The following is a 22,188-nucleotide window of genomic DNA, read 5'->3' on the forward strand; positions in this document are numbered from 1 at the left end:
AGGAAAGAAAGCTGAGGAGGGCATCAAGTGTTAGAAATGTATCTCATATGTAGGATGTATATGACACACTTGAATCTAGCTCACTCAAGAAATCTATATCTTTTTGGGAGATGAGCAGCAAAGATAGGACTTGATCATAAGATGTTGCTATTAACAATCAAGATTATTACTAATTAAACTGACTGATATCTTCAAAAATTTATCGATTGACATCTCAAACTTTCAAGAATTTATCAAATGAGGGTATGAACTCTCAATATTTGTTATTTATTAAAAAATATAAAATCAAATAGTAGAACCTATTGGGGTAAAAGGTAAGAGCGATGATTTTGATTAGGAAGGCGCATAAAATATAAAATAATAGATTAAAATTATAAAGTTAAAAAAAAATTAAAATATATATAATTTATCTCAAGATGAAATCTTGTCCCTACGTGCAAGATTAATCGAGATTTCTACTTCTATCCCTCGTACTAGCATGATCATAAAGTGACTCAATTAGTCTTCTTCAATAAATTGAGTGATAAACTAAAATAATAAATATATATTGAAGGAAATAATTAAAAATAGTAATTATATCAATAATTGAATGAATTAGGGTCGATTAAGACTATTTATAAAGTATAGAAGTTCAACTTTAAATGTTATCCTAACGGACATATCTTCTTACATATTGACATGATTATGGCTATATTATTAGGATTAGATCTATCTTTCATCATAAGTAGAGCGGCTCTTTAATATCTGTACAAGTTAAGTTTAATTGTGTCACAAAACTATACGAAGACTATTTATTCTTAAAGGATACAAAGAGAGACATATGTGAAAAAAGAGAAAAAAAAAAGATAAATAATTAAAAATAAGAGAGGAGGATAGAATCAATGAACTCGTCATAGCGATAAATGAACAACGGATATCATGCTTACGTGGATGTTAGATGATGCATGGAGTGTAAAAAAATATTTTTTTTTAATTTTAATTTTAATTTAGTTAATTTATGATTTTTAATTGACTAATGAATATAATTTGTTGAAATGATAGTATTAGGTAACTTAATAATAACGTAAGCAAGTTTGACTCCTGCATTCTCGACTTGATCGCCTCGAGGAGCGCGATGGCCTGCCGAGGGTCTGGAAGAGTACCGTGCTCGCCACTCGCTCGACGAAATGCGACCCGACCCGCCCTCCCTCGAACCCTTCATCCGACGCCTCATTCGCAGCGACGGCGGCGCGATGGACGAGGCGTTGGAGGCCATCTTCCCTGAAACGGCACATCATGGTGACTCCCAATCCAATCCCGAAATGCAGGGAAGACCGACGTCGCGTGGCGCCATTGATGATGCAATCCGGAATTGCCGGTAATGATTTTACTACCAGTTACATCACCCAGGCCTCCTGTATTGCCAACAAATGCAGGGATGGAAACTATGGCAAGGTCTTCGGTCTCCTTTAGCCACTGATAGCAGGTAGTTTCATTCCCAAGATCTGTGTTTGTCTGTCCATCCTCAAGCTCAGGGATCACGCCCCCGATCTGATTACCTACACTACAATGGTTGATGGATTGTACAGGATCGACGGTATTGTCGATGCGTGGAACTTGTGGATGGAGATGATGACAAAGGAAATTAAGGCAAGCGATCACGATAAAGTTAAAAGCTGTACCACGAGATGTGCAGAAGGAGATTCACCGATACCACAGTGAGCTGCAATACCATGATTGATTTCGTGATTGTGAATGCATGGGCGGGTGGGAGACGAAGTTCATGTGTTTGAGGAAGCGCCCAAAAGGAAGGAATCAAGCATGATGTTATCCCCTGTAACGGACTGATGTTTTCCGAAAGGAGGACAGGATAGCCAAAGACATGAAGCTCCTATGAGAAGATGCAATTGATGGATCACCCAGCAGCCTATTGTTTCAACACATACACACACCATTGATCTGGGAAATTTGTGAACAGTTCTGAATGCCATTCTTAATGTTGGTTGCTCCCTAGAAATTTGATCCTGCTATTTGCTTGTCAGTCAACTATGCCAAGAGAATTGGAGGCATGCTGCATTGCAGCTAGAGGAAATAGTGGGGAGCAAATAGTCAATGCCTCAGGGACCTTGCTGCTGCTATTGTGGCTGATGCTATCTCTGCATCCATTATATCACTGAAGGATGAAGTCTGAAGCAGTTGGTCATATCCATTATATTATTCATCTCCCTGGAAACCATTCAGGTACTGATCTCAAGACACAGAACATGTAGAAAAATAAGCAACCATATAAATTATCAGTAGAACTAGACATCTATCATGACACTTGTATTTCACCATTAACCTTTTTGAACTTTTGCTAAATATCTGTGTCAAGCATGCAACTCTAATAGGAGAATTTTGGCATTTTATTTGACAGTGAAAGATTGACTTAAGATGTTTCATAATCTTTGGTAGCTATATGTAATTGTTAGTGCCAAATAAGATGTTTCAGAATACACCCTTAACTGTGATGATAAGTACATAAATCCTTGCCTTGGATCAGTGTCAAACAGTCCAACACTTGGAAACACACATCCTTATAGTCTGATATTTTGAAATGGATATATATTGTTTTCTCAAGATATTGATGGAATTAGAACCAGAATTGTTTCCATGTTTAAAAATTCCAGATCTCAAAACCTGTGCATGGATTGCAAAACATACATTTGTGCAATCTGGATCCACTTTATCATCTTTTTCCTGCCCTCTACAGGGAGCTGTTCTGCTGGACCCATGTTTCTTGGGCTTATTATCCAGGCGCTCAGACAGTCTGCAACCGGTGAGCTGGTTCATTCATTTCTTTGCCATTTTGGGCTCCGATCGACGCAGGCGATGGACACCTCATGAATTCGAGCAGAAGGTGCTGCTGCTGCTACTGCTTGAACATGAGCCATGTGAAGCGGACGGAACTCCCAACAATTCCATCAATATAATACCGCTACCCAAAGATTAATAGTCTTGCAATGATGTGGTTGTCTCTTCCTATTCACTGATAGCTCTGTTCTACTTGTATCCTCTGTATACATGTCTAACAACACCTCCACGTTCATCTCTTACCGGATATGAATTCTCTTGCTTCGGCAGGTGCAGGATGATCTCTACTACAGTTTAAACAAAGTAACTACTCTCTCTCTCTGTCGCTCTCTCTCTGCTCCATCTATCTTTAATTATCGCTTTCTTTTGGGCCTTTGGCAGGGGACGGCATCAACCTGACTGTGTCAGGTAGGTGGAAGCAGTTCCTCAGCAGTGGACTAGATCTAGCAAGCCATCACATCTCACACATGGCTAGATCAGTTTAAGTGCAACGCTACTTGGCTCCTAGTTGGAACATGGACAAATTTCTTCAGACAAACCTGGACTTACAAGCGCTTAGCTGCTGGGTTAATGACCTTCACATGCATCCTCTACGAGCAAACGGATGAATTAAGTATCACAGAACCACATGGATGCAGCATGGGTGCTGCAAGGCTGGGGAAAGCGTGAACGGAATCCTGGAGCTCAGAAAGTGCACTATCTTTTGTCTTCTCAGAAAAGTGGAGTGATCTGTCATCAATCACGAAGAGAATGATGGGGAAGATGAGGAAGATGGGAGTCACGGCTGTTCGCAATGGCGCACCGGGGTTCCACAGCGAGAGAAAAGGCGCAAGGATGGGTATGTCATGTGCCCGTGACAGTGTACTGCTCCTGACTCATTGACCACGCTACAAGACACCGCCCCAAAGAAGACAAACCACCCATTGCTCTCCTCCTCTCGAACCAGCATTTGGTGACTCGGGGAAACCTTTCAGAGATCCACAAGCAAGTTCAATAACTGCGAAGCCTCAAGATCTCAAAAGGGCCCTACTGTATTCAGTTGCACTCTCAAGAGGAGTCACATGCAGCAGCAGTTCCGAGAGAGAGAAAGAAAAGAGAAAGAGGCTCCTCATATCACTACGTACATATTCCATGATAAAATGGTACAATTCTACAACATTTTTGCATGCGAATTGAACGTAATTATTAGCTTAAAACGAACCCGAACAAATTGATTAACATGGCTGGTGAGCAGATTCTAGTGATGAAGGAAGGGGACATGTGAAGCTTTACTAGCTTTCGATGGCAAGGGACGATGGATTACCGCGGAGTTTGGTGTTCCCTTTGTTAAACATGTCGTTGCTGGCATTGATGGAGGAGATGATGTTGGTTGCTGGCGCAGCAGAAGCTTTGTTGATGCCGTGAAGGGGTTTAGAGGACGAGGAATAAGGCCTGAAGGCTCTCATTGGGCTTGCGAAGGCCCAGACCCAGCTCCTGGTCCGGCTTCCGTGCACCGCCGCGGCGGCGGCGGCCGCCGAGATCCTTCTGTTGCTATTGAAGTCGTCGTCGGCCGCGGCCGACGTCAGCGCCAACCCCCCGAAGAGGCCGCCGCACTTGACCCGCTCCTTCGTCGTCGACCGCTGCTGCTGTTCCCCGTTGTTGTGGTGCTGGTCCAGGTGGAGGACGATCTTGGACTTCGCCTCGCGATGGGACTCGGCTCTCCTGAGGGTGCAGTCGCCGAAGCCGGTGGAAATGCGCTCCAGGAAGTCCCCCGAAAAGCTCCTGCTGCCGCAGCCTACCGATCTGGACCTGGCCACCTTCCTCCCCAGCGAGGACGATGCTTGGCTGCCGCTCGGGCTCTCCGCCTCCTCCCCGCTGTTTCCACCTTGCCTGGCGGCGGCTGTTGCTGAACTGGTTTGCTGCTGCTGCTGCTTGCTAGTGATGTCTCTGCCACCTCCCTCGACTGAGGAGGAGGTAGATCTCCTTCTGTAGACGTTGCCGCTGTTACCGCAGTTGTTAGCGGCCGAAGAAGTGTAGGTGGAAGAGGCGGATGAGAGATAGAGGAACGACCAGAAGCTCTTTTTCCTAGGGCTATCCGCCACGACGGCGTCTGCAGTACCGCTGCCACCACCGCCCTGCATCAGGCCTCCAGCCATTCTCGGTTCCACAGACTTGCTCCGCTTCAGAACAACTCCGGTGTCGTCACACGCGGAGGCAGAATCAGACGCAACGTTAGTCGTGGTGGCGATCGAGGCCATCACCTTCCTTCCGCCACTCCCATAGCCGCCGCCGGCGCACCCGTTCTTCTTCTTCTTCTTCTCTCTGTGGCTGGCGGCCAGAAAGGAGAACTTGGTCCTACGCCCAGCGCCGGCGGGACCGGTCCGTGAGTGGCCGGAGCCGATCCCTAGAGCGTCGCCAACGACGACTCCGGCGTCGGAGCTGAAGGAGGTGGGGGAGGAAGAAGAGGAGAAAGGAGGAGGCTGGAGGGAGAAGAAGGGGCTGGACTTGGAGGAGGACACCAGCTTGCCCAGCTTCTCCTGCAGGCAGAAGGCGCACACGCCACCGGTGTTGCTACGGTAAGGGTGATCCATGCATTGCATTCCCTCCCCAATGTCGTCCACAACTCCTACCACCACCGCCTTGTCCCCCATACTCACCTCCTCCTCCGCAGTTGCCGTCGCTCTCTTGGATCAGCTTCTTAATGAGTAAGACAAGGGAGAAAGAGAGGGCTATCGCCGTCGTCCTCCGTTCTTCCGAGCTTAACCCTTTGCCTCTGCAAGTCCAACTGCAAGACTCTTCTCACAGGAAGTGGAGCAGGGAGAGGAGGGCTGCAGCCGTGGAGGGCCGGATCTCTCAGCTTAACTATTATTACTACGACATGGGAACTCGAGCCGATGCACGTGGAGCCAAGCTATATGAATCCGAGAAGAACGCAGAGATGTGCCCACCTCAACACTGTCACTGGTCTGATGTTGAAGCGGACGAAGCGGCCCTGCGAAGCAGTTTGCGGTTGGGCTCTTTTGTTTTGAGGCCCAATTCAGTCCATTACTGTAACTCTCCAAGGTTGACACGTGCCAAGTTTGACCAGCGGCTGCCCCGCAACCTGTCCACCACCCCACAAGCCCAAACGTAAACCGCCTTCGAAGCAATTGCCACCACCTCAGAGACGCAGGGAGAGAGAGAGTGTGTGTGTGAGAGAGAGAGTAGCTTTCATGGACGGAGAAACCCACCACCATGTCAGACCCCGTCGGCGAGCGCTTCTCTCGGCCGTCACTCCTCCTTCGTCATCGACGGTAGAAGATACCAAGTACAAGGAGGACGACTACAGCGATGACCAGCTCCTCACGGTTCCGGCCGGTTGGATGATAAAGCTGGTGGCGATCCAGGTGGAGCTCATCACCTCCTGCTTCCTCTCCCTCATCGCTCCCTTCCTCTACCTCTACTTCCAGTCCCAAGCCGTCCCCTCCCGCTTCGCCCACGGCGTCACCGCCCTCCTCCGCCGGCTCACCTTCGGCATCCTCGGCGCCGTCTGCGCCATGGTCATCCTCCTCGCCGTTATGGTCGTTTCTGTTCTCCTCGGCGTCGGACTGGCCCGTCTGTGTGTGGAGGAGCCGGTGTTGCTTCGCCAGCCGTTGCACTTCGACTACACCCAGGTCCACCCGAACGCTACGGTGGCTCTGCGAGGCGCATGGCGTAGAGGAAGGGCAGTGCCGGCCGGGCACTCAGTAAGTGTCTCCATCATGCTCTTCTTGCCGGAATCCGATCACAATCTCCGGATCGGTGTCTTCCAGGTGAATCCAACTCGACAGCCTTGTGAATCGTTGTGGATTTTCCCCCCAAATATCGGTGAAATTTTCTTCTCAGGTGCATGCCGAGGTCACCTCATCCACTGGGAACGTAATAGCGACGTCCAGCCAGCCATGCATGCTGCGGTTTCAAAGCCATCCTGTGCGACTGATGCGAACGTTCGTGATGGGCTTCCCTCTTCTGCTGGGTATCAGTAGCGAGAGCCAGAGAGTAGCCATAGAGATGCTGGGATACAAGGAAACCAGGACGAGAAGTGAGATGGTGAGGGTGAAGCTGAAACCCAGAGCCGGAACCACTGAGCTGCCACAACTGTATGACGCGGAGGTCTTCATGAAGTCACAGCTGCCATGGGCAAAAGAAGTGGCCCATAACTGGAAGTGGACGTTCTATGTCTGGACTTCGCTTTACATGTACATACTTCTTTTGATCCTCCTGGTTTGCTGCTTCAAGCCATTTGTCATGCCGAGGCTGAGACGCTACGGAGCTGGGGGGCTTGCGGAGGTCAAGAAGGATTCCATGGATGATCACAGAATCGAGAGAGAGATGTCGGATAAAAGGCTTTCCGACGCACTGAGAGCATTGCGTCAGAGGGGCAAAAGGAAGGCGCTGCTGCGACCGGAACTCGTCGAGGGCGCCGCCTCAAGCGTCGCCGGAGGGGAGGCGATGGCGGCGAGCGAGGTTATCGATGACTCTGGGGATTTCGCAGCTTCGGAATCCTCCGAGTGCGTTGGGGGATAGTTTGGCTCAGAGAGATGGATGCAATCCTCAATGCGAGCATGTTTGTATGTGGCCTGTGTGGACTTCATGTTCTCAACCATTGTGAATTGAACCTTTCTCTGTTGTGTTCTGTGATCCTTGAAGAAAGGATGCATCGCCTTTGAAAGTCTTCGCATCGCTCCGGGATTTCGAATAATAATGGTTGAATGTATCAAATACATGGAAGATATGCTAGATGTACATCTTAAATTTTTAATGTTGTTAGTGCATATTACATATTACCCCACGAGGACACGATCCCTGCAACGTCAACCCGAGCCCAGGGAAGATGCAACGTCACGTCGGATGGCCATTAGAAATCTGGGATAATAGCTGTCCTCTTTCGGCGTTGTCTGGCGCCAAGCCGACCAGTGTTGTCACAACAAGGACCGCTCCGGGAAGCTCGGGACAACACTGCATGATGTCGTCCCGCATATCCTGGGCGACGGACGTCCGAAGGTACACCCGTCGTCCAAGGGGTCGATCGCCACGTAAAGATCGTATACGATCGACCCCCATGAGCTATGATAAAAACCCCTTGCCAACATCTGACAAGGGGCATCTGGAATATTAACATACCACTGACTCGTGCTTTGGAGGGGCCTAAGTCGTGATCCCCCTTCCATCCTGACTTAGACCTGTGCGTAGGAATCCGATGGTGACAAAGGCGGAGGAGCTCGTGGAAGAGGCGCATCCCCACCAAAATCGAACTCAATCCGATCAGGCAAAACCTTCATCCCCAAGATGGTCCTGGACGTCGCTAGTCGGACCAAGCCGTACCAACCATGTGGCCACAACCATAGGTTCACGAAACAAATGTTAAGACATCATCCATCAAAATTTTAATTATAGAAGTAGAAGTAATGAAAAGAGGATGAAAGAAAAAGACACTGATTGTCTCCCATCGATCTATCTACGTGAATAGACTATAGAGAAATTTGCCCAATATGGCTTATCGATTTGATGGCCCATGCAGGTTAAAAGAAAATTGATCGAGAGATGTGGGCATTTCGAGCATAAACAAGTCTCCTCCGCCCATGAGGTGGGTCCCTCAGTCTTGTCGTGGTAATTCTAATAACTTCCTCATTGTAAATCTATGTGTCCCTAGGCCCTTCTCTCAATAGATGGAACAAGCTGTCACCTAACCTATTAGATCAATATGCAATGGGGCAAATTGGGTGGCGACATGGGAAGGTCGAGTTGAGATGCTATAGATCGCCTTATAGTGAGCGAAAGAATAGGGGCAGGTCAACAACCGGGGGACTTCTTAGCATTCCCATTGTGGATCCATTGCTCGATGTGGATCTCTCAACAATGAGCAGATGATGAGCCCACCTCGGCACTACCTGTAGCCTACCTCGGTTCCTCTTATAGCCTACCTTGATGGCGAGCAGAAGAAGAGGGGCTGATTGGTGATAGAGGGCTTCGCAGCATTCCTATTATGGACCTATTGCCCAACATTGGTCTCTCGACAATAAGCAGAGGAGGAACCCACCTCGGCTCCTCCCACAGCCCGTCTTGGTAAACAAGCAGAAGAACAATAGGAGCTTGCTCCTCCCATCGAGCCAATGTTGGAGATCTTTATCTAAGGCATCATGCTCCATTGTGATGAGTAGTATGATACTGTTCTCCTCGAGTTCCTCCATGCCCAAGAGTTCCCAAGGCTTGACGTGGGCCCCTTGGTTTTCCACCCTACATTTTAAAGCAGAGGGGCCGACAAATCAACCGAGATAGTCTATTATCCAACATAATCTGCCCCCCCACCAAGTTATACTACAATGGTTTAGGCATTATCATTATCATCTTACAAAAAAGGAGCCCATTGTGACTCTTCCCATAACCCACTTTGGTGACAGGCAACATACGCGCATGCCTCAACTCCTACAAATAAGTCGATTGAAGGGAAACTTTCTTTGCTTGAAGTTGGTCTATCAACCGATCATGCAGGCTGATCATATCCTCTATTACTTGAAACAAGCATCTCAACGGCTCATTCCCCTCACCTTTATATGACGCACATATTAGATAAGCTGATAGTTGCACTTCGAGATATTTTTGAAAAAAATTCTTCAAGTTTACCTTCAAAAAAAGAAAAATGATAGAGAGAATATCACCGACTAATTATCATCCGACATATGGCCTCCATGGCGTCTAGGCTAGAAAAAGGAGACAGAGGCTACTCCCCATCGATCTGCTCACATGGGCAAGGGTCGAAGGCAAGCAATTGTAGGTTGTTACCTCCTTGTCGCCCATATAGAGAAAAGACCAAGATTATTAGAGGTGGTTGAGGGTTGCCTCCTTATAGAATATTCTATCTTTTTATAACCAGATATAAAAGCTCATTTTTAGTGTAATGGAAGGGAGATCATTTTTCACTACTCGCGACCATACATACCTACATCGGGTTACTAACTTAGGCATTAGGGGATTGAGTCGAGAAACCTCTCTCGACCTTGGTCTTCATACATATGACATTTCAGGAACTCAATATTTTCACATCGATATATTTTGAATAACCTTACACACACGAGTCTAGACCATACCAAGTTTATTAAGACATCAATAAATTCTTCCCATAACACCAACATTTAGATATAGTTTAAAACCTTCAATTTTTAAGTATGATAAAAAAATCATTTAGTAAAAATATTAGGGATAAATGTTCAAATTAATAGGTTGTTTTAATAATATAATTTTCCTTAATAACTTAATTAAAATATTTTCTATGTTATTAAAGCGGATCAAGAGTTTAAATATTGTAAATGATCCTTTCAGTTTGATTTATATCATGTATTTGAATCTAATATCATGTTAAGTCTTATGTATATATCTTTTAAATACTAATAATAATAATCATCATCATCACCAACATTTAAATACTGGTATCTTCAATTTGAAGCCCACGTCGGCCCAATATTGAGCCTGGATTGGGCCCAAGATTGCTCGTGAGCTATTCCTCGGTTCCAAACGGCTTCCGAGAAGCCATTGGACCGGTCACCAGGTGACATCGACCTCCGCCCTCTCAGGCCTGCCCCTTCTCTAACGACCACCACCAATGGATCACGGATCGGCCGAAGGTGACGAGGAAGACTGGAGTTTCATCACCAATTCCTTCGCCGCCGTTGCTGCCACCGCCGCCGCCACCACAAAACCTCCGTCGCAACCTCAACCTCACGATGGTCAAACTGCCCTCGGCTACGAGTCTCCCGGCACCCCCGCCGTCGCCGCAGACCCGATCTCCTTCCGCCGCCTCAGCCTCGACAACCCCCCTCCCACCGCCGCCGCGACCAGTCGTTCCTATGCCTTCCCCCAGCCCAACCTCCCTCCTCCTATCCCGCCCCTGTCCGACAGTGGCGCCCATGGCCCACCTCCTTCGGCTCCCCGTCTCTCTGGCTCCCTCTCTGAATTCACCGGCATGGCCGTCCGACATGGCATATTTCGACCCCCTACCCGGGCCCCCGTTCACCCGGGGACGCCACCATCGATCGAATTGAGGCCCCACCCCCTCCGGGAGACTCAGGTTGGGTGCTTCATCCGGACGATCGCCGGATCCACGTCGCAGATCTGGGCGGGAACGGAGAATGGCGTTCGGGTCTGGAACCTTTCCGATGTGTTTGAGGGGTTTGGACGCGGTGGTTTTGCTTCGTGGAAGCCAGGAAGGGGAGATGAGGAGAGCGCGCCGTTCAGGGAGTCATCTTTTACATACCCGACGATCTGCTTGGTGGTTGATTCGGATCGTGGGTTTGTGTGGAGTGGTCACAAGGATGGGAGGATTCGGATTTGGAGAGTGGAGCAGCCTGAGTCAAATAATTCGGCACCAGAGAGAGGAAATCTTGCAGAATGCCTCTCGTGGCAGGCACATCGATCACCTGTTCTCTCGATGGCCATAACTTCACATGGTGACCGTCATTCACAAACCTTCATCTTTCTTGTTCCCTTTTTTTATTGCTGACGTGCATTAACCTCTCTTTCCACCAAGAATCAAGAATAACTAGGACTGGCTTTTCATTCACTGATTTGCATCTTTATTGTTTTTATTTTGTGACAAAGGTATCCGAGTGGTAATCCAAATGTCTTTACAGTTTTAGTTCCCTTTTGGTGAGCTAGTCATATCTAAGAAGTCGATGGTGGAGTGGTCAATGCGGCCATTCATCTTTTTGTCAGTGTAACTGATGAATGCCTCCTATTGGAGTGACCATAGTAACTTGCTTAACTCTTTGAGGGCATGCCTGTAGTGGAGTGGTCAGTGCTTTGACCTCTCTCCAATTCTGGTTCACTTGTTGTGATGCTCAATTTTGATAATGTTCATGAAATAATATGATTTATGCTAATGTTCATTTATATATTTAGTTATTGTCCTACTTAGTATAGAACTTTTAGTTCCGATGTCTGCCACTAGAACAATCCCAGCTAGGCTCTTATTAATCAAAAAAGTGTTATCAACAATTCAGCATATAATATCTATCATGGAAATTTATCTTGGTAACTGAATTGTATGTAATGTTTATGACCCAGTGTAACCATTAGAAACCACTTCTCCATTGTTCCTCTTTAGCCACGGAGGTCTTTATTTTGACATCGCTCCTGACTCTGTTTCCTATTGTCTCACAGAAATTTCCTTTTAGTGATGGACTTGAATATTATTCTTTGATAAGTGGATGATGCTTTACACCACCACTGATCTTATTTCAGTGGCTCCTCCCATGAGGCCTAATTGTGATAGAATGATGGCAGGTTACCACCAAAGGTGAGGTTAGCTATGGATGAGGCTCATAGCTGCTATTAAACTCATTGCATTTCATTTATTGTAGTGATTAGTGTTGGAGAAAAAAATAAGGAAAAAAACCTTGATATATCTTAAATGTGCCAATCAAAACATATCAATTTCAGTTAGTACACACAAGATGTAGAATACTGTATTAAGACTCATTGGTACCCCTGTTATGCCTGTTGATAAACACTTGGATTGGTACAACATGGGAAATAGAAATTTGGTTGGCATTAGAAATTGTGGTTGTTATTTGTATTGCTACTGCCATTCGGTTGCTAGATCTTTGATGTATTATGTGATTGATGCCTTCTAGGCTTAAAAGAATTAGGAAAATAATAAGATTTTATGATGTTATAGTGGTAAGGTGAGGTGCATAAAACCAAGAATTACAAGACAAAGAAATCATATACTAAGTGAGTCATGTTAGTTGCAATGTCAAAAGGTCAGTGTAACTGGAAATTAGCCGAGATGCTATCGGCATTTAGCTATAGATTTTAAGGGGAAGAGACTGGTGAAAGGTTGTTCTTCATATTGAAAGGCAAGGAAATCAATGTTGAAGGTCTAAGTTTGTGCTGATGGAACTTGTGATGAAGTTTTACTGAATATAACAAAGAAAAGACATAGATGTCAAATTAAATAATTTTAACAGAGAAGTATCTACAAGCACGAGGCATGAGGCCATGAAATCACATACTTATACAGTTAGATCGCATGACACAACAAGTGACTATCATAAACAAAACATGAAGTTGTGAAGTAGCACATGCTTGGCATTTGACAATTGACTAGGGCCATCTTAGACCATACTATTACTAATGCAACGAGGGCTGAAATTGAAACATATATTGTCTTTTTATTTTTATTTTTTGGAATGTACTTCTATTACAATTTATTGTCAAAGCTATTCGTTTCTTTTATACATTTGAATTGAAGTAGTAGTGTTACTTGCTTCAAATACTTAAGAATGAGGCACTCTATTTAAAATGAATTGTCAAATAATAGTTTTGGTTTCTTACTGGAAGAAACATTGGGTCGTTAGATGAGTATGATGAATATATAGTTTGACTCAGTTGTGGTGCCAAAAGGAGAATTTTGTTATAATTCGCTAGATTACATGATGTTGTAGTTGGATCCTGATGTCAGGGAAAATTTTAGTTAGAAGCGATTCTATATTTGGTTAATTTATCGTATTGAATGTTATTGCTGCTTCCATATCCATGGGATGTGAAGAAGGAACTGTAACTTCTATGGCACTTAGCTCTCTGATTCAATTTGAAATAACTAGCAGAGGTTTTAGATAGTTGATTGCTAAACTATCAATTGACATTTTAAAAGTTGATTTTTTTGTATTCAATCTTCTTTTTAAAATCTTCAGCTAACATTATAAGTTATTGAATTCAAAGATACTAGATTAAGTGTTCACATACTGTTTGGTAGAAAACATTGGCTTTTCTTCAGGAAGAAAATTTATTTTCACAGTTAAGACTTCCAGTAATATCTGTTTGAAACTTGAAAGCTATGCAGCAAAGATTGAATCAAAATTTAAAATTTCTGAACATGTAGGTTGTAATTCTCTGCCATATTTTGCAGTGTAACTTATTTTGCATTATAGCAACCAATGCGCATTGATTGAACCATATAACCAAGCAAAGTAGTGTTAGAAGGATCAAGGTTTAAATTGCATAAATGAGGCAAATAACTTATCTATCACACATGAGACATTAAATTAGATGCCTTCTACTTATATTCATAAATCACTAATCAATATAGTACATTCCTCTTTAGCTTTTCTTTTTTTATGTTTGTAAACTGATTTTCCATTTAGATATCTGTAATTTTCTGGCCAAATTAATCTATATGCCCTTCATTTTTACTATCTCATAAAGCATGAACTCAGTGTCCATTTATTTGTTTCTAGTTGTCATTGTTGGTCTCTTGCATTTCTGTTTTTTTTGCCTGAAATAGACCAAAAAGTAAGTTACTGGTAGAGCTAGGATGTCAAACATATCCAAGTCCATAATAAATAAGAATCTATGCATTACTTCCTCTGGTATGTCAGGGCATATAGCTTCTTTCTTAGACTGTAAGCATGGAGCATCTTTTATAAACTAGTACTTTTTCTTTACTGCAGTTCACACATGTATCTTATTGTACATGTAACATGTTTTAGTAGTGAATACCATTGGTACAAATGTAGATATGATAGTCCATTATGCTTTGTAAAGTTCCTTAATTTAGCTACTAATTGGATATGCTCTTGTTAGGTGTATCATTGTCTCCTCCAGTTCTGTTTTTGGTTTATGTGATCCAACAATTCATCATTGGTGAATGGTTCAGTTGGACAGGGACTAATCTGATGCTGTTGCTCTAACTTTTGATGAAATCTAGGTGAACTTTGGTCTGGCACTGAAGGTGGAGTGATAAAAGCCTGGTCTTGTAAAGCCATCTATAAATGTTTCACTCTTAGGAAGGATGAAAGACATATGGCTTCTATTTTAATTGAAAGATCTTCTGTTGATCTCCGAAGCCTGGTAACTGTTGGAGGAGTGTGTTCCTTGCCTACTGCAGATATCAGATATTTACTGTCTGATAATTTCTCTTCAAAAGTTTGGAGCTCGAGCTGCCTTTTATTTGCACTTTGGTATAACTTTAATAGAATTTCTTGCAATTAGAAACCCAAAATAGGAGTTAGTTCACGAATGGTGCTCTTAATCCTGCAATTATTCTCTTGTTTGACTTTGCAGGGATTCACATACAAAGGAACTTCTGAAAGTCTTCAACATAGATGGTCAGGTTGAGACTAGGTTTGACACATTCCAAGTCCAAGATTCGCATGAAGAGGGTGATGCCAAGATGAACTTTTTGTCTACCTCAAAAAAGGCTATTAGCTTCCTCCAGCGTTCACGACATGCACTTTTGGAAGCTGCTGATGCTGTTAAGAAAGCTGCAGTCAAGGGGGCATTTGGTGATGATTGTCGCAGAATGGAAGCATTAACAATATCTGTGGATGGAATGATCTGGACTGGATGTGCAAATGGTCTACTCATTCAGTGGGATGGATATGGCCATCGATTACGTGAAGTTCAACATCATTCATCTTCCATTCAGTGTCTTTGTACCTTTGGAACAAGATTGTGGGTTGGCTATATGGATGGCATGATGCAGGTGATGAATCTCGAGGGAAAATTGCTTGGAGGATGGATTGCTCATAGTAGCCCAATAATAAACATGGCCGTTGTGGGTCCTTATATCTTTACATTGGCTAATCATGGTGGCATTCGTGGATGGTATGTGACATCTCCAGGACCTCTTGACAGTGTACTGCAATTGGAGCTAACTAATAATAATGCATCATATACGAGACTAGCAAACCTTAGAATTTTGGCTGGTAGTTGGAATGTTGGACAAGAAAGAGCATATAATGATTCACTTATGAGTTGGCTTGGTAGTGCAACACCAGAAGTTGGACTCATTGTTGTTGGGTTGCAGGAGGTGGAAATGGGTGCTGGGTTTCTTGCGATGGCTGCGGCAAAAGAAACTGTAAGAGTGAAACTGTCAATCATTTATTGATAGTCCACTGAGTTTTCTGATTTTATAATAGATACAAAAGCCTTGGTAATATACTGATTGTCAACTGTTGGGCTTTTATTCTCAATAGTACCTAGCCAATGGTAAATCTCTCTAGCGCCTTTCTCTTCATTCTCATGTGTCATTCATGTCTCTTCACCCCTGTTCTTTGAGGTTATATCAACTCTTCACCCTGAGCTTTAAGCCCTCTCTTAGAGAAGTAAACTTCTCTATATGCTGAATTGTTTTTCACAGTGTTGTTGATTTTAGGATTCTTGATATTTTCATCATTTGTTATATCATTCTTTTGATAATTTTAGCAAATTTCACCTAACAAATTATGTTTGAGGTGCATTCCATTTTTAACAACAAAAGATTCTAATGAAGTGCTACTAAGTTGAGAGCTGTTTCTCTTTTATCCATGCTCCAATCTGTTAACTGTATTGAATGCATGCACTAAAGGCTTAGAACATATCAAATAAAGTTGTATTGATGATTTTATATGACGATGGCTTGCTCTTTTCTAGCTCCAATGGTTCATGCCATTGCCACATCAGAGGTAAGAGGGACACAGGAGGACTCCAATGTTAGCTGAATATATGCAGTTTATTACTGGGTTCTGTTGCCAGCCTACCTGTTAAAACATTTGACGATTGCATCATTCCCCTCAGTTTGCATAGTTAGTTTTTTTACTTCTTTAAAATAAATTGTGATATATTGTTTCTTGCACTATTTTGGTGCATTGTTGTGTACTAATTCATGGCAATACTAAATATGGTTTGCAAAGATATGATTGGCAAAGATATGTTTGGGATCCTTCTAAAAGTGAATTACTTGTCTTGAATTTTGTATGAACAAGCATATCTTAGTTTTTAATTTTCATGTAGCTAGTTGAGTGCAGCATGTTAATCATGTGAAATAATATCTCAATGTGAGCATACTGACTTTAGGTAGGGCTTGAGGGTAGTGCTAATGGGCATTGGTGGCTGGATGCCATTGGAAAGGTCCTGGTTGAAGGAACTCTTTTTGAGCGCATTGGTTCCAGACAACTTGCTGGGTTACTCATTGCTATATGGTAATTTCCTTTCAGCTGAGCAGTTTAAGTTTTTCCTTTTTTTTATTTTCTTGGTTGCAAGTAAATCCCAGACAGAGGCTATGTTTATTTTGTAGATCACAATATTATACATCTTTTTCTCAGGGCTAGGAAGAGTCTTAGGGCATTCATTGGTGATGTTGATGCAGCAGCTGTACCATGTGGCTTTGGGCATGCAATTGGAAACAAGGTACTTTCTTGAGAAAGATCATTTCTTGTAATGAAATTATAAAATCTTCTGCTTTATTTGGAAAGAAGTTGTTGAATCAAAATTGATAGTATATAAGAAAATTATTGTCAAGTGTAATGAAAAAAACCTTTTCTAAAACGAATAATTCATTCTGAACGAATAATTCATAACAATACCTGATGCTCCCAAATTTTCGAAAAGGAAGAATGAGGTATCTAACAATCAAGGTTTTAGATCTCTACCATACCAGTCAGTATGGTTACTGGTCTAAGCACGTACCAATATCAGAACATACAGCTTGATATTGGTACAATATCATTTATTTTAATTTGTATCAAATATTAAATGATAGAGTGATACAAATCTTATTCAATAATGTCAGGCAGTACAAGTCAGTTTACTTGGTATGGCAGTACTATACCAGTCTGTTAGGTTATTGAAATTGATATCAGATCAAGATTTGAATGCTTGCTAACAATCATACTGCATTTAGACATTCTGGAAGTGCTAGATGTTTACTTTTGCTATTGCCAAGCTGAGACAAATAAAAAAAGAATTCTGTTCCCTGAGTTTTCTTTAGTGGCTGATCCCAATCTGAATTTTGATTTTAATGTTCATACACTGCTATTGTGTGTTGGAAGCCAGTATATTCAATTTGTCCAAAAACCCTAAAGGATAATAAACAAATACTTATTTAATTACTTATATTTTATGATATATTGAAGCAACTGTCATCAGTGCATGTAAATCTGGATAAAGGAAATTTATGAGAACCAAAGATGACACAACATCAAGCAGCTATCTGATGCATATGCTTTTGCAGAAAGTAATCTAGGTTGTAATAATTACTTAAATCCTGATGTCTGTTGATAGTGATAAGGTTGGACTCGTCAAAGCACAGCAGATAAGGTTTTGTTTGATGCTGTCTGTACCAACGTTACCATTATTTTAGTTAGGTTATTGAAGTCAGTTTTGCGTTGCATCAGGTTCATTATTTGTTTCTCTATTGGCATGATAGAAGTTTTTCATTTTTTATGCATGTGACCTCTTATTCCTTTTCTGGAAGGGGTAGGAACGATACCAGAGTTGGTAGGTTTGGTAAACAGAAGACTAAAATTATCAATGACTTGTCTTTCCCATCTTTTACCAGGATGACTTTAAAATGGAATCCTCAAGATTGTAAGGAGCAAGGATCATTAACATTTCATTTATTGCAAAGTAAACAAGTCAAAAGGGTGGAAAACATAAAACACATTTCAAATAAAAACAGAAACAAAAAGTTCGATTCATTATTTTCATATAAACCCGGGCACCATCCATCATTTGGATAAATTGTCCAAGTGATGAATCACAGATTATTGGAACCTCTTGTAGAACTTAAGCAGATTGGATGCCGTTTTTTCTATGGTGTCACATTTACTGGAATGGGAACTCCTTTTTTCTCATGAAACTATTTAATGTACCATCTAATCTTCTGGTTTTTTTAACCAACAACTTTGAGATGTTTATAGCACAAATAACAGTAAGAATGTGCAGTTTGTTCTTTACTTTACCTTATTTTCTCTTTTTAACACAATAATTCATATGGACTTAATTTTCCTAATGTATGGTGTGTAATCTCTATACGTTGTAATTCTGTTTTGGCAGTAAATTTTTTTCTTTGTTATGGTCATTCTTTTTTGAGTTAAAGAGGCTTTGCCTTTGAATGAATTGATATATTTTTTTACAGAGATTGTGGCATGTTATAGACTAATTTTTTTAAAGTACTTCTAAAATCTTTTGATCATTGTCTTTCAAATACTGTCCTTTGTGATCTAAAGCTTTACTTGTATTTTCTAGTCTCTTCAACAATAATCCTTTTCTATATCTCAAGCTTTAGGTTATAGGCTGGTATAACTAACGTGTTAAAAATTGCTGACAGGGAGCTGTAGCTTTGAGGATGAGAATCTACGATCGGAAAATATGCTTTATTAACTGTCATTTCGCTGCACATTTGGAAGCACTGAATCGGCGGAATGCTGATTTTGACCACATCTTCTGGACTATGACTTTCAGCCCATCTTCAAATGGACATAATACTGCTGCAGGTTTTGTATCAATGCTTGTCATATCATGCTTGTTCTTGCTTATTGGCGGGTCTACAATAGTTTGTCTGAGCAGCGGCAGTTGTAGCTGAATGTTATCGCTTGCTACAACTAACTCTAATGTTTAATCTTTTCCATACAGCTGGTTCTTCTGTTTATCCGCATCGTGGAGGAAATGTATGTAATGGCATATTTGTCATATACTTCTATTTTCAATTTAGATTCTGGTGTTAATATCATAGAGAAGTCATAACCTTGGTATTGCAGGCCAATATCGATAGAACACCTGAGTTATCAGAAGTGGATATGGTTGTATTTCTTGGTGATCTCAACTATAGGCTTCAAGGCATCACATATGAAGAAGCAAGATACTTCATCTCTCAAAGACGCTTGGAATTGCTTACAGAAAAGGATCAGCTTCGAGCTGAAATGAAGGCAGGAAGAGTGTTTCAAGGATTTCGGGAAGGAGTCATCAAGTTCCCTCCAACATATAAATTTGAAAAACACCTAACAGGCCTTTCAGGTATGACTGCCAAATTATCATGTGGTAAAATTTTAGGCCCAATATACAGGTAATTGCAACTTATGCAGGAAGAAAATCCTAACCAGAAGTTCAATGAGTTCACTGGAAAACTGCTGCGAGATCTTTTTGTCCCTCATATAGCATTGATGCTGAAGCTAAAATTAGTCAATCTTTTGTAGGATATGATTCCAGTGAAAAGAAGCGTATTCCTGCTTGGTGCGACAGGATATTGTATCGTGACAGCTGTTGTGATTCAAGAACTGAATGTTCATTAGCTTGCCCTGTGGTTTCTTCTATTTGTATGTAAGTTGTTTTCCTAAAATATCTCTAGAATAAGTTTTGTGCATTAAGTTAATATCACAGCTTCATGACTTAAACACCTCCACTTCATCAGGTATGATTCTTGCATGGATGTGACAGGAAGTGATCACAAACCTGTCAAGTGCATATTCAATGTTGATATTGCACATGTAGATGAATTGACTAGGAGGCAAGAGTTTGGAGAAATAGTTTTTTCCAATGAAAAAGTAAGGAGGTTGATAGACGATTTTGGCAATGTTCCAGAAACTACTTTTAGCAGCAACAACATAACCCTGCAAGGCAATGACATCACTGTCCTGAGAATAACTAATAAATGCAGAAGAGATGGAGCTGTCTTTCAATTCTTTTGCGGAAGTCAGTCCGCTGTCAAGGAGAGTGAACAAGCATCTGAGCATAGTTCAAGAGATCCCTTTGGCTTTCCTAATTGGCTAGAGGTTAGTTACCTTGTGCTCCGACCTTAAAGTTCATTTCTGAGTTTGTAGTCCTCTATTACATATGTGTTTCCGGTCATTGTTGTTAACATGGACTTAACAGACGTTAGCATATTGATAGAATGTGAATAATTTGAAATTTGAAAGAAGCGGGAAGATGCAAGAATGTTTTCAGAGAAGTACAGATGCATCAAGGAGCAACACATTATACATATTTGCATGGCATATACCATTTGGCACTTTTGCTTACATTTTGTCATTTATGTTCAAAAGAATTTTGAGCACCAAAGAGATTTAAGTACCCTCTTCAAGTTTCTTATTAGACATAAAAAGATGAAGTATTAAATTGTAGATCATCATAGATGCCCTTGAGGTCGGATCCCATCACTGGGCTATTGATCTTGCAGTATGGCATTGGACATTTTGCCCTCTATCTGAATTACCCAGCCTGAATTAAATGATGTAATTCTTATTTTGTTAGGATGTTGTCCTTAGTAGTTAACAGTTGGCCTCAACGAGAGCAGTTCGGTCATTTAGTACCCAAAGGTAACTTAACCAAAGTTAACTGCAAGTCTGCAATGCCAGCTAAGTGAGGGCAAAGGTTTATTTGAAAGGATTTATGGGAGTAGCAATGCAATTATCTGTGAGATTAAAAGTGACACTAAACAAGATCTGAATCATTTACCGTAGTTTATTTGAAAGGATTTATGGATGATGATGAATATGTTGATGGTGGCCTTTGAACTAACTCTTCGTTCGTTCTTGTAGTTGATTGAGGTTTGTATTATTATGATGTGGTGTTTATTCTTTAATGTTTTCTGTAGGTCACACCCAGGACAGGGATAATCAAGCCTGGCAAAACTGTACAAGTGTCTATGTGGCATCAAAATATTGATACTGTTGATGAATTCACTGGCAGAAGTCACAAAACACAACAAAACAACGATTCCAGTGACAAAGTTGCAGTACTGAAAGTAAGAATCACAGGCAACTATCCAACCGATTGTAAAAGTTACGAGATCCATGTGTCTCACTGCTCATCCAATAATCGGTATGTGGAATCTAGAGGTGTCTCCAGATGGTCTCCACCTAATCTTATTTGAAGACCGGACGGATGTTTGGAACATTAAGATCATCACTACATATTCGAAGCCCATGTTCTTGGTCCAAACCAACCGCCAACACACCTGGAGGCCCCTCAATATTTGTTCATAAATACATGTATAAAAAAAAAAGAGAAAAACATCATATCCTTCACAAAATTTTCTGTTCCTAGCGGCGGAAGAAGAATTACCCAGCTAGCTATTTGTTCTGCTCATCATCGTCAGATGGTGCTTTGGGAGATCTCGGTGACAATAGTCATCGATAGAGGTTACACCTTTTGGACTTGTGTTTTTTAGCTTCTGTTCCATGACAAGGCAGGAGAGAGAGTGATTTGTGGCTTGTTCCTGAAACTTGGTGCGATGTGAACTTAAATCTAATTGTCAGCCAACGATTTCTCGGCGAGATGAGATTGTACCCCCGCACTCATCTGGTAATTTTAAGTGGTTGCCATATTTGTGGTTGAAAGTGTTTTCTCGTCGCATTTTAAAATTGTGTTCTTGTTAAAATTGAGCTCAACAACAACATTTAATGCTTGTAAGCATAACTTGCGGCATGATTGTACAGAGCCTCAAACGTCCCTTTCTTTTAGCTCGAGGCTGACGCAGACGCTACTGGTTATGTGTACAGTGATGGATCTGATACCTAACGGTTTTCATCTCCAATCAGTATTGTGGCATTTATTTCAAAATCTTTGGTTCAACTAAATCGTACTTCTCTGCTTTATATTTAC

General features: G+C 42.0%; 3 protein-coding genes and 1 long non-coding RNA gene across 4 annotated transcripts; 3 read left to right on the forward strand and 1 right to left on the reverse strand.

Annotated features, from left to right (window-relative positions):
- The first annotated feature begins 1,225 nt into the window (after positions 1–1,225).
- LOC135633502 (uncharacterized) lies at positions 1,226–3,130 on the forward strand. The gene is made up of 3 exons (XR_010495032.1): positions 1,226–1,465; positions 1,569–2,220; positions 2,732–3,130. It is a non-coding gene; the product is annotated as an uncharacterized LOC135633502 (long non-coding RNA).
- A 973-nt stretch (positions 3,131–4,103) lies between these two features.
- On the reverse strand, positions 4,104–5,462 carry LOC135633500 (uncharacterized). Its single transcript, XM_065143025.1, has one exon. The coding sequence runs from the start codon at positions 5,460–5,462 to the stop codon at positions 4,104–4,106; it is 1,359 nt and encodes a 452-aa protein (XP_064999097.1).
- Positions 5,463–5,667: 205 nt separating this feature from the next.
- On the forward strand, positions 5,668–7,427 carry LOC135633501 (seipin-1-like). Its single transcript, XM_065143026.1, has 2 exons — positions 5,668–6,602; positions 6,676–7,427. The coding sequence occupies exons 1-2, from the start codon at positions 6,024–6,026 to the stop codon at positions 7,354–7,356; spliced, it is 1,260 nt and encodes a 419-aa protein (XP_064999098.1). The 5' UTR covers positions 5,668–6,023; the 3' UTR covers positions 7,357–7,427.
- Positions 7,428–10,358: 2,931 nt separating this feature from the next.
- Positions 10,359–21,923, forward strand: LOC135632657 (type II inositol polyphosphate 5-phosphatase 15-like). The gene is made up of 11 exons (XM_065141302.1): positions 10,359–11,273; positions 14,534–14,786; positions 14,890–15,685; positions 16,663–16,787; positions 16,911–16,995; positions 18,917–19,082; positions 19,222–19,256; positions 19,347–19,602; positions 19,782–19,905; positions 19,997–20,357; positions 21,179–21,923. The coding sequence occupies exons 1-11, from the start codon at positions 10,430–10,432 to the stop codon at positions 21,455–21,457; spliced, it is 3,324 nt and encodes a 1,107-aa protein (XP_064997374.1). The 5' UTR covers positions 10,359–10,429; the 3' UTR covers positions 21,458–21,923.
- The last annotated feature ends 265 nt before the right edge of the window (positions 21,924–22,188 follow it).

Source organism: Musa acuminata, chromosome BXJ3-3 (assembly GCF_036884655.1).
Source record: "Musa acuminata AAA Group cultivar baxijiao chromosome BXJ3-3, Cavendish_Baxijiao_AAA, whole genome shotgun sequence".
Classification (NCBI taxonomy): domain Eukaryota; kingdom Viridiplantae; phylum Streptophyta; class Magnoliopsida; order Zingiberales; family Musaceae; genus Musa; species Musa acuminata.

Bases quoted from the DNA above. Each gene is read 5' to 3' on its own strand.
- LOC135633500 (XM_065143025.1), bottom strand. From the start codon at position 5,462: ATGGGGGACAAGGCGGTGGTGGTAGGAGTTGTGGACGACATTGGGGAG.
- LOC135632657 (XM_065141302.1), top strand. From the start codon at position 10,430: ATGGATCACGGATCGGCCGAAGGTGACGAGGAAGACTGGAGTTTCATC. The intron at 11,274-14,533 runs GTGACCGTCATT...GATGAAATCTAG, and splicing joins GATGGCCATAACTTCACATG to GTGAACTTTGGTCTGGCACT. The intron at 19,906-19,996 runs GTAAGTTGTTTT...CCACTTCATCAG, and splicing joins GTGGTTTCTTCTATTTGTAT to GTATGATTCTTGCATGGATG.
- LOC135633501 (XM_065143026.1), top strand. From the start codon at position 6,024: ATGGACGGAGAAACCCACCACCATGTCAGACCCCGTCGGCGAGCGCTT. The intron at 6,603-6,675 runs GTGAATCCAACT...TTTTCTTCTCAG, and splicing joins TCCGGATCGGTGTCTTCCAG to GTGCATGCCGAGGTCACCTC.